This window comes from Coenobita brevimanus, chromosome 13, assembly GCF_032717465.1.
Source record: "Coenobita brevimanus isolate Jiangsu-jjx chromosome 13, ASM3271746v2, whole genome shotgun sequence".
In the NCBI taxonomy this organism is placed as follows: domain Eukaryota; kingdom Metazoa; phylum Arthropoda; class Malacostraca; order Decapoda; family Coenobitidae; genus Coenobita; species Coenobita brevimanus.
The window spans coordinates 43,228,643-43,241,265 of record NC_136966.1 but is presented as its reverse complement, the minus strand read 5'-3'; the positions used below and the strand labels follow the sequence as shown (position 1 = coordinate 43,241,265).

The 12,623-nt window shown below is 39.3% G+C and overlaps 1 protein-coding gene across 1 annotated transcript in view; it reads left to right on the top strand.

Moving 5' to 3' along the window:
- The window catches only part of LOC145415629 (transient receptor potential cation channel subfamily M member 8-like), a 318,353-nt gene that overhangs the window by 251,237 nt on the left and 54,493 nt on the right, over positions 1–12,623 (top strand). The window contains exons 19-20 of the mRNA XM_080284850.1: positions 8,738–8,950; positions 9,372–9,622. Of these exons, the coding sequence (XP_080140976.1) occupies positions 8,738–8,950; positions 9,372–9,622 (464 nt within the window). The remainder of the gene's footprint in view (positions 1–8,737; positions 8,951–9,371; positions 9,623–12,623) is intronic.

The window sequence follows — 12,623 nt, the reverse complement described above, 5'->3', positions numbered from 1 at the left end:
CAGTAGCATACTCTCAGGGTTTTAGTGTAAAGAATAATCGTCACGAGACAAAATCTTTTGACTGTGTACATTCTTGATTTAGGTACAGCTCTTAGGATGAAACTGGATACTGCATTTGTAAAACCATCAGCCAGTACTGTAATGATACTAATTTTGTCCTGCCTGACACGTTGTTATGCAATGGAGGTTGGAAACACATCCTTATTGCAAAACATGGGTGTGCTGCACAGTAAACCCTTGATATACAGAACCCTTTTTTAACTTAATTTTGGTTTTAACGACCACCATTAGCTGGCCAAACGTTATGTTCATTTAATGAATTTTTGTTCAGTAAAAGAATGGATATGCAGGAAACACTGACCAGTGTGGCACACACACACACACACACACACACACACACACACACACACACACACACACACACACACACACACACACACACACACACACACACTAGAGATGAATGATTATGTCAGAGAAAATGAACCACAAATAATATGCCTAACTGAGACAAAATTAACACCAAGGATATCCAATGACATACTAAACTTAGAGGAATACAATATATGGAGAAGAGACAGAAATTTAAAAAAAGGAGGAGGAATTATAATATTAACTAAGAAAAATCTAAAAGTCAAGGAAATAAACCTAGATATACCATCACAAGTAGAACTGATTGCAGTAGAGATCGACACATCTGAAGGTAAAGTAATTGTAGCCAATTTGTATATGCCACCCAGATCAAACACATGGGAAAGAGACGAATATGAGGACCTGGCAGAGAGTACAATTCAGAGCATAAGATCCTTGCTACATAAAATGGATGAGAAATCGGAAAGAATTATACTAACTGGGGATTTCAGTACGAATATAAATTGGAATACTCTAGATATAAATAGCCAAGGAAGCTGTTGGGACCAAAAGCTCCTGGATCTCGTACAAGAGTTTTTCTTAACGCAACATGTGAGGGAAACCACTAGAAAAAGAGGACTTGATGTACCTTCAGTGCTAGATCTAATATTTACTAGGCAAGAAAATGACATTGACAGCTTAATATATCACCCTCCACTCGGCAAAAGCGATCATGCAGTACTAAATTATAATTTCAGGATAGCAAATGACATAGTAAACAGCAGTGACAGTTACAAAAAGAGACTATACTATAAAAAGGGAAATTATCAAGACCTAAAGAAGTATTTCTTAGAAGTTGATTGGGAAAATGAGCTTAGAGGACAAGATTTAAATGCTGTATATAAAAAATTTTGTGAATTTTATGAAATAGGAGTCCAGAAGTACATCCCACAGCACAAAGAAGCAGATAAGAAAATACAGAAATGGTTCAATACAGAATGTAAAAAATCTAAAGAAAGAAGAGATTTGTTGTGGAATAGATACAGAAGACACAATAGTGAAAGGGCGTATAATAATTACAAACAGGCAAGAAACGACTATACAAGAATAAGGAGGGAAGCCCAAAAACAGTTTGAGGAGGATATAATAAATAAAATTAGTGATCAACCAAAGCAGTTTTACAGCTATATCAGAAGCAAAACCAAAGTAAAAGATATAATACAATCCATCACGGATGAGGGAATCACTTATACACAAGAGAAAGATATTTGTGAAGCACTAAATAAGAATTTCCAATTAGTTTTTACAGAAGAAAAAAATTTTGAGAGGGAATATGTGGAACACGCATGTCCACACATACTACCAGATATACAAATTGCAGAAAAAGTAATACAGTACAAGAGGAGTTAAGTAGATTAGACATAGGAAAAGCAAGTGGTCCTGATGAAATTTCATGTTGGGTGTTACGAGAATGTGCAATGGAGTTAAGTAAACCATTATTTTTAATTTTCAAGAAATCCTTGAGTCAAGGGAAACTACCTGATATTTGGAAAAAAGCAAATATAGTCCACTTATTCAAGAAAGGAAATAGACAAAATCCTCTCAACTACCGACCAGTATCACTGACCAGTGTTGTAAGCAAGGTATTAGAAAAACTTATAAGAAAAGCTTGGGTAAATCATCTAGAAGAACACAGTATGATAACAGAAAGACAGTTTGGTTTCAGAAAAGGAAAATCATGTGTTACTAATCTGTTGAGCTACTATGACAGAGTAACAAACACAATACAGGAAAGGGAAGGATGGGTGGACAGTATCTATTTGGATTTCAAGAAAGCTTTTGACACAGTACCACACCAAAGACTTTTATGGAAGCTGTACCATCAAGGAGGAATTCGAGGCAAACTGTTTTGTTGGATGCAAGACGTTCTCATAAAAAGAGAATTGAGGACAGTACTAAGAGGAAACTACTCATCATGGAAAGAAGTGACTAGTGGAGTACCACAGGGTTCGGTGCTGGCACCAATCATGTTTCTAGTGTACATAAATGATATAAACAGTAACACTGGAAATGAGAGCTATCTGAATATGTTTGCAGATGATGCAAAAATACAAAGGAGAATTACTAGCACAGACTCTTGTAGGGAGCTACAAGAAGAATTAAATAAACTTCATGAATGGAGTAGTACATGGCAAATGGAATTCATTGTGGGCAAGTGTCATGTAATCAAGTTTGGTAAAAGTGGAAAAAGACCTGATTGGGATTATAAGTTAGGAAATAAAACCCTGTACACATCAGAAAGAGAGAAAGACCTAGGTGTGATTATCAATAAAAGACTCTCTCCGGCTGACCACATCAGCGAGAAGGTACGGAACATGTATACACTGCTTGCAAATATGAGAATAGCATTCACATACATAAATGAAGACATGCTAAGAAGGATAATAACATCATTCATTAGACCAACCCTGGAATATGCATCAATAGTCTGGAGTCCTCATCTCAAAAAGCATATAGACAAGATTGAAAAAGTTCAAAGGGCCGCTACAAGATGGATACCAAGCTTAAGGGACCTAAGCTACGAAGAAAGACTAAATAAACTGAATCTACCAACACTACAGGAGAGAAGGAAAAGAGGTGACATGATAATGCTATATAAGTGCATATCAGGAAAGGAGAAAATAGACATAAATGATTACTTAACATATGGAGAAGCATCAGCAAGAGGACACTGCAAAAAACTGCATAAGAAGAGAGGTGATAAAGACGTAAGGAAATTCAGTTTCCCAAACAGAGCAATTGATCAATGGAATGCACTACCAAATGAAATAGTGTGTGCCAAAACAATTCACAAATTTAAGGATATGTACGATAAATATGGTCTAAGACACGGGACAATACGAGCTTGACTCATTCCTGTAAAGATACAATTAGGTAAGAACAATTAGGTAAGAACACACACACACACACACACACACACACACACACACACACACACACACACACACACACACACACACACACCGCTCGCTGGTGCAGTGGTAACACTCTCGCTTGCCATCTGGTAGACGGGAGTTCGCGCCTCGCTCAGGTTGCGAAAAGTTTCACTGACGAAGTGGGTGGTTACTGTCCCCCTTGAGCAAGGGGATGGGAGTGTGAGTGTGTGAAGGTCACAGCCTTGCCTTTAGATCGGACTATATGAGCTCTCAGCTCCCTTCCGAGAGGGTAAAAGCTGACGATGACGACCATCAAGTGATCCTGACCGACCCGGTGAATTACACACACACACACACACACACACAAAATTGACCCCGAAGGAGACAAGTGGGTAAAAGAAATTGAGGAAGTAAGGAGGATAGGGCCCTATAGGAAAGGGGAAACAAGACCAATGAGAGTCAAGTTGACATCAGAAAGTTTAGTAAATGATATACTCAAAATTACCTGGAAATTAAGCAAAGAGGCTGGAATGGAAAATATTATAATAAGAAAAGATTTAAATGAAGAAGAAAGAGAAGTTTTAAAATCATTGAAGGATCAAGTAAAGGAAAAAAAATGATAAGAGGACAGAGGAAGAATGTAATACTTTTTTTTTTGGAAAGTCTTGGATATGAAAGTAAGGAAGTGGTATATAAAGAAATAGAAGCAAAGGGAACTAAGGGGGATAGCTGTGAAAGATTAGAAATTGAGGAAGTGGTACCGATGGAGAGAAGAAGAGAAGAAGGTATAAAAAAACATGAAAAATAATTTAAAGGCGATATACACTAATATTGATGGTTTAATATCGGCCAGGCTTGAAATTAATGATTTCTTGAGAGAATATGAACCTGATGTCATGTGCTTTGTAGAGACCAAATTAAGAGAGGATATTGATTTTCACTTGGGAGCTGGTAAATACAATCTGTGGAGAAGAGACCGAAAAGAAAAAACGGGAGGAGGAGTGATGATAGCAGTGAAGAACAACATAAATGTAGATACCGTGGAAATGGGAGAAGGCAGGGCTGAAGTGATATACTGTATATGAAATTAGAAACTGGAGAGAAAGTCAAGAGAGATATGGCGGTAGTGTATGTTCCCCCTAAGATGAGAGCATGGAATGATGACGAATACCATGAGATGTTGTCAGATATGGCTAGCTATTTACAAAAAATAATTGAGAAAAGCAATAATATAATTTTGGTGGGTGACTTTAACTGTAAAGAGGTGAACTGGGAGGAATGGGACTCAGGAGGCAGCGAGGATTCGTGGGGCACTATATTATTAAATATAATAATGAATAATGTGATGACGCAATGGGTCAGAGAAGAGACACGGTTCCGAGGTGAGGACACACCAGCAAGGTTAGATTTACTGTTTACCAAAGAACCCGATGTTATAGAATCATTGAAATACTTCTGTCCTATAGGAAAAAGTGATCATGTGGTCATTGAGTTCCAGATGATAATAGGGAACGTCGAGCCAAGAGACCAGCTTCATAGACAGGGAAGATACAACTTTGGGAAAGCTAATTTCACAGGACTGAGAAACTTTTTTGAAAATGCGGATTGGAGAAAATTCAGAGAAACGAGAGATACAAAGGAAGTGGGATATCTTTCTAGACCTCTACAATTTGGGAGTGGAAAAATTTGTACCAAGAGTAAAAGGGAAAGAAAACAGGAAAAAGGAGTGGTTTAATAGAAGGTGTATGATAGCAAAAAAAGAAAGAGATAAGGCGTGGAACAACTAGAGAAAGAGGGGCAACACATGAACAAAGGAAGAATATAAAAGAACTAGAAATGATTACACAAGAATACGTAGAGAAGAAGAAAGGAATTTTGAAAAAGGTATAATAGACAAATGGAAGGATGAACCCAAACTGTTCTGTAGATTTGTTAATGGCAAATTGAAACAAAGGAAAGGAATCACTAAATTGAAAGTAGAAGGAGAGGTCTATAAAGATGCAGCAATGCAAGCTGAAATAATGAACAAATGTTTCCAATCAGTTTTCACTAATGAAAAAGAGTTTGTGGAAGGGGAGGGAGTGACTAGAAATGTACCGGTGATAAAAGATATAAAAGTGGAGGTACAGGAAGTGTACAAATTATTGGAAACTCAGGATGTAAGGAAAGCCCCAGGACCTGATGGAATTTCTAATTGAGTACTGAAGGAATGCAGAGAACAATGGCAGATAAAATTCACAGTTTAATCATGTGTTATCTGGAAGAGGGGAAAGTACCACAAGAATGGAAGAGGGCAAATGTGGTACCAATTTATAAGGGAGGAAACAGGGAAGAACCCCTGAATTACAGACCAGTGTCTCTAACCAGCATGGTCACAAAATTGTGCAAGAGAATCCTGAAAGACAGATAGATAAAATATCTAGAAGAGATGAATATTTTGGCCGAATGTCAGTTTGGATTCAGAAGTGGAAGGTCATGTGTTTCTAACTTGTTGAGCTTTTACTGAAGAGTGATTGACGTGGTACAGGAGAGAGGTGGTTGGGTGGATTATGTGTACTTAGACTTAGAGAAGGTCTTTGACAAGGTACCTCATAAGAGATTAATGTGGAAACTAAAATATATAGTAGGACTGAAGGGGAAACTCCTGGAATGGATGAGAGACTTTTTGAGAGACAGACAAATGAGGACAGTAATACAGGATAGGATGTCTGGATGGAGGGAAGTAACAAGTGGAGTCCCCCAAGGCTCGGTGTTGGCGCCAGTAATGTTCCTGATTTACGTAAATGATATGGTAGATAGAGTGAACAGATATGCAAGTCTGTTTGCTGATGATGTAAAGATCTTGAGGAAGGTACAGGTTGAGGAGGATTGTAAAATGCTGCAGGAGGATCTGGATAGGATACATGATTGGAGCTGGAAGTGGGAAATGAAATTTAATGTAAAGAAATGTAAAATATTGGAAATGGGTAAAAGTACCAGGAGGCCATCAATGAATTATTTGTTGGGTAATGACTTAATCACTAAAATGAGAGAAGAGAAAGACTTAGGAGTGCCGGTCCAAGATAGTTTGTCACCTGAAAAGCACATTAATGAGATAGTTAGAGAGACTTATAAACTCTTGACTAACATAAGAGTAGCATTTCATTATATGGATGAGGAGATGATGAAAAAATTGATAGTGGCCATGATCCGCCCCAGGTTAGAATATGCAGCAGTAGTGTGGTCCCCACACAAAAAGAAAGATATAAACAAGATTGAGAGAATACAAAGAACAGCAACCAAAATAATCCCCAGTCTGGCAGATCTGTCATACAGAAAGAGGCTGGAAAAGTTGGATTTGCTTTCCTTAGAGGAAAGGAGAAAGAGGGGAGACATGATTGCAGTGTTCAGGACCATGGTGGGAGTAGATAAAATTGACCGAGAAGATCTGTTTTTGTGGGACGAGAGCAACAAGAGGACACGTAATGAAATTGAAAAAGTCAAGCTGCTTGAAGGATATCAAGAAATATAGCTTTCCTTACAGAAGTATAGACTTATGGAATAGCCTGGACAAAGAGATCATCCAGTCTAAAAACTTAAATGAGTTTAAAGCTAAATTTGACTTACTGAGAAACAGCGATGGGAACCCACGAGCATAGCATATTTCGAGTGTATCTCAATTAGGTATATTGGGTAAAGACATAAGTACCGGTATTTGGAACGACTTAGACAAAAAGGTGGTGCAGGAGAAAAACATTCATGTGTGTAAAAGTAAACTAGATAAATGTGGATATGGAGACAGGACAACACGAGCATCGCTCAATTCCTGTATACTACAAATAGGTAAATACACACACACACACACACACACACACACACACACACACACACACACACACACACACACACACACACACACACACACACACACACACACACACACACACACACACACACACACACACACACACACACACACACACACACACACACACTGCAGAATGATCAGCATCATGAGAGGAGCCATAAATAGAATATTTATGGAGAAAAAGAGCCATTTAGACCTAGCTGTATGTTACTGTGTATGACCGTTCGGCCAAACATGCTCTGGATTTAACGATCTTTGTTCAGTAAAAACCACAATGCCTAGGAAATTATCGAACAGCATGGTTTTTGGCTGTAACAAACTGTCAGCTTTAACATCAAGGGTCTGGTACCAATTAGTTCGTTATATCAAGGGTCTACTGTATATGTCTTTTCTGCATGAAGGGGTGCCATGAGGTGACCAAGGCTGACATATACAAGCTTGCTGGAGCCTTTATAAATGATATGGTGAACTCCCTTGCCATCCACCCCACACCCTGCCCCTTCAGTACCTTGACCCTCATCCCCAACTCCACCCCACCCCACCTCCACCCCACCCCACCTCCACCCCACCCCACCTCAACCCCTCTCTCCCTCTCCTTCCCCCTCCTCTACCCCCATTCAGCCCCCTACCACTTTCCCCCTGCCCTCCACCAGCTCCTGCAGCCCCACCACATCTCCATCCTTTCCCCTGATGCTTGAAAGTGCTAAATTTTAAAAATGCTCTGGCTGATAAACTATGGCACATACTGAACTAAAAATTGATGTACTTCATTGCATCCTTTATCAGTAGGCCAGAGAGAGAGAAAGAGAAAAAATGAATTTTGTGAAACTTGTTTTTTGTGCACTGAGTGCATATCAGAGTTTCCCTCTCCCTTAGTTTGTGGGTTAAGCAGTACAAAATGCAGTACGGAACAGTATTTCCAAAATAATTTACTCATGCAGTTCTGCGGCCTGCGTATGCAAACATTCCTCAACTTCCTCTTTATCCTCTGAAAGGAGGAGGATGCACTGCAAATGAAGGGCATCTTTAGCTGTGGTTCATCATCTTCACGTTTTGATTAGCTTGAAGCCATAACAATAGCCTGGGACCACAACAGTAACAACAGCAATAGCAGACATGCTGACACAGTGGTCTTACATCTCGATGGACTATGGATGTGGAAGTGGTAGCCCATGCATGTTTTCTCATATGTTCAGAGAAAGCATAAATTTCTTTGATTATGTATCTAGGCTTTCTTACTCACAAACATTGGCACTTCAGTTTAACAGATCATATCCTCATGTATTTGTCACCCTTCACCCTCTAAACCTCCTTTACCTGTACCGATTTACAAGGCGTGGTTAAAGCTGACCACTCCTCCTGTAGCAGAATATGGTGTCCCTTGGCTCTGTAAATCAGTTTCCCCCTAAGACACATTTGATATGAATATGTAAAAATAACCTCTACATCCATTGGGACAAGTAAAATAGATTTTTGCAACATAATTTGCTACTCCCTATATAGAGTTTTGAATATATAAGTAGATGCTTAAAATTCTTATGTGTATTAAGGTGAAGACTAATTGAAGCACTACAGTCTTTATTCAATATCTTCATCATCACAGGACCCATACCAAGAGCTGCTGCTGTGGGCTATAATGAGCCGCCGTGTAAGCCTGGCTAGGTACCTGTGGCAACGGTGTGAATCCCCGCTTTGTGCCGCTGTAGCTGCTGCCTGCCTTTACAGGGCTCTCTGGCACTCCCTGGGTGCTAAGAACACAGATATTCGCCAGGAATACCACAACAATAAGACTGAGTTTGAGAGCCTGTCTGTTGATGTAAGTTCTAGGTGGTAGACAGATTAATGTTACAAAATTGGAGAGAGAATTAGATGGGTGAATTGAAATATAACCAGTGGTCAGATGGGTTGTCAACTCATTGCCTGTTGAGGATCATTTGACTGTCCTTTGACATCAGAAGTGTGAATGTACACAAGCAATACATCCTACTTAACGAGCTTGAGCATAAAGAGGCCAATAACAGTGCTTAAAATTGTTCTGATAGTGAACTGAGCTTGAGCATAAAGAGGCCAATAAAAGTGCCTAAAATTGTTCTGATAGGGAACTGATTGGATTGGAAAGTGACATGGTGGATAGATTTTGGATATTAAGTGAGATTTGTGGATGGATTTGTGGATCAGTAGGGGTAAATACATTGCATGTTCTTTTACTCATTCATTCTCTCACTTTTGCTCCTCAGCTTCTCTGTCAGTGCTACACTCAAGACTCTATGAATGCCATGGGTCTGATTGAACGCCGCAGTGCCAAATGGGGTGACATGGACTGCCTGGAGTTGGCACTTATGGGACAGAACATGCCTTTTATATCCACCCCAGCTGCCCAGGCCAGCATTGAACTTAACTGGCGGCGAGGCATGATCAGAGCTCCCTTCTATGCTGTCCTCATTGCCAACATCATCCCAATTCTCATCTTTTGGCCAAAGTTATTCAAGTAATACACTATAAATACAAATATATATATATATATATATATATATATATATATATATATATATACATACAGTACCCTCGCGTCCAACACGGTAATATTGTCATGCATGGGTCACGTGTTGGACCAAAAACATGTTGGACTAACAATAGAGCTTATGGGGAAAAATGAATTACCCGGTATGTCAGCAACCCTCGGAAAAGTCACCCTAAATACCTACCATATACCTATACATATATTGGTACTGTTGTAATTATAATAAATGGTACTGTGCCATGAATGATAACTAACCTTTTAGGATAGTGTTGGTGGGCTTGCTGGGAATGGGAGGTGGTATCCAAGGCTGTAGGTAGTCCTACTGGGTCCCCAGAGGATGGCTGCTGGCATCACTAGCGGGTAATGCTGTTGCTCCTCCTCAACCTCCCTCATAAATCCTTCGAAATCACACTCAGAATCACTATCTTCATCCACAGCCATGGAAGGTCCTGCTTCTGCCTGTCCTAACACTGTAATCCTCGGCAAAGTCCATGCTTCTCACACTGTTGCCAGAGCCCCGTCTCGTGACTGTGGAAAGTGATCGCTGTCGCTGACTCGGTAGAGAATAAGGAGAAGCAACTTTGTTTATAAACTGGTACGCACGCTGATGAGAAGGGTTTCAAAATGATTGATATTTATTCTAAAATATTAATATGTATTCAGTGTCAGGCTAAATGTTCAATGCTGTAGTACGATACATTCTCTGTCGAGTCGCCTGGGTTTTGGTCACACTGTTTTGCCCATCGTATCCTCGGCAGGAATCCATCCAGATGAATTCCAAATGCCCGTGGTATCGTCGGCAAATTTACCACGTTACCGTTCCGATTTACCATCGTATCCTCGGCAAACATGGTATGAAGTGCCGTGTGATAGCCTTCGGCTGCCAGGATCTTGTCTTAGTTTTTTATTATGATCACGTTGGCTTCATTCATGTCGTAGGCCTTGCCAATGTCAACTTTCCTCTCCCCTTTCTTCTTCCTCTCGATGCTTTCTAGCTTGGTGGCCTGAGGGAGGTGCCGACGCTTCTTGGCGTTCTCAGAAGGCTTCCTAGGCATCGTGAGCAGGGTAAAATGCAGTAACAAGGGCAGAAAATGCAGCAAGAAAAAAGCACCTTCCAATGCAATTATGCGACTGAGTGGCGCTGTGGTGGGAGAAATTTAAACAAAACATCACGTGACACCAGAAGCGTTTTTAATTGGGCGGCATCACGATCACGTCACGATAGCGGGCGGGGAAGGCTACTTGATCAGAAGTTTTCATTGGCTATCATCATCATGGGAATGTCCAGTATGACCGTGTTGGACCGGGGGTGATCGTGCTAGAGTGAACTCTGCGGATTTCGCCCACTTCTCGGAGCTCTGTGCATGTTATGCTAACACACTCGTGTTGAAGTAATTAAATCATATTAAATAATACTAATTACTTGCTCTCCGTGCTGGACCCAAATCGTGCTGGAGTAACGCGTGTTGGACGCGAGGATACTATATATATATATATATATATTTATGTAGAGTATATTTATATACAGTATATATATATATATATATATATATATATATATATATATATATATATATATATATATTTATTTATTTATATAATATTTATTTATATATTATTATATATTATTTATATATATATTATATATATATATTTATATACAGTATATATATATATATATATATATATATATATATATATATATATATAACATATACAGGTATATAGGTATACCTCGATATACAGTACTCCTAGATGTGATACCCTGGCATAACCATGGGGGTAGAAATGCCACCATACCCTGTCCAATGATGGCCAAACCCCGGTTGAACGATGGGTATTGATTTTTTTAACCAATTTTGTTTTTTGTGTGTTTAGGTTGATTTACAAACTGATTTTGACTCAGATTAATGTGATTTTTTCATAGGTGGGGTGAACATTGTCATTTTGAGGTACAGTTTACTAAGCTTGATTTTTTTCCAGACTTATATTTGACGATTTTCAGATTTTATTTGATGGCTTTAGTGAGTTATTTACAGGTGTTAGGCTTAGTTTAGCTTCTTTTACAGCTGTTAGGCCATTTAGATTGGCTTTAAACTTGTTTTTGGCCTCATTTGGGTGGGTTTTGGACTTGGTTGGGGGGAAATCCAAGGCTGAAAACACATCCCATTGCTTTACATGTTAAAAGTACAGTACCCCGATATACAATACCCCGCCTAACGATGGGTTTTTACCTAACCAACTGCATCGTTAAACTGGGGTATACCTATATATATACAGTATATATATATATATATATATATATATATATATATATATATATATACTGTATATATATATATATACATAAATATACAGTGGGCTCGCACAGTGCTCGAGTGGATGGGCGGTCCACGACCTCGCGCACTGTGATTTTGTGTACTATGAATACTTAATCTTAAGGGAAAAATAACATATGGGTGGTACCCCCAAACCTTGATATTTTTTTAACCTTAGAGATATAATAAAGGGAAAATTTTTATGACATATTGTATACTACAGATACAGCTAAAATAACAAAAATATGGTCAGTCACCTGAAAAACAGTAGACAACAGGCCTGATGGACTTAAACAGCAGGGGTTCCAAGGTGCGGCAACACACTTAGAGTGCCCCTGCTGCACCACCCCCTGCACCATGTGTGTTTAGCAGTTGCCAGTATTGTATTATTCCAGACTCTGACTAAGATATTTATGGCCTGCCGAATGTTATATTTCTTCCAGAATGCAGCAGTCATTATGGTGGGGGTTGCAGGTAGGCCAGGTGATGCAGGTGAGTCAGGTGGGGCTGTGGAGGTGGAGGGAGAGGTGGCAGGTGTGTCAGGGGAGGTGGTGAGGGGAGGATCCTCCATCTCCTCACTACTGCTTACATTTTCAGCAGTTTCCTTCAACTCTTTTTGTTTGTTTCATTCATCGTATTGTTATGGATGT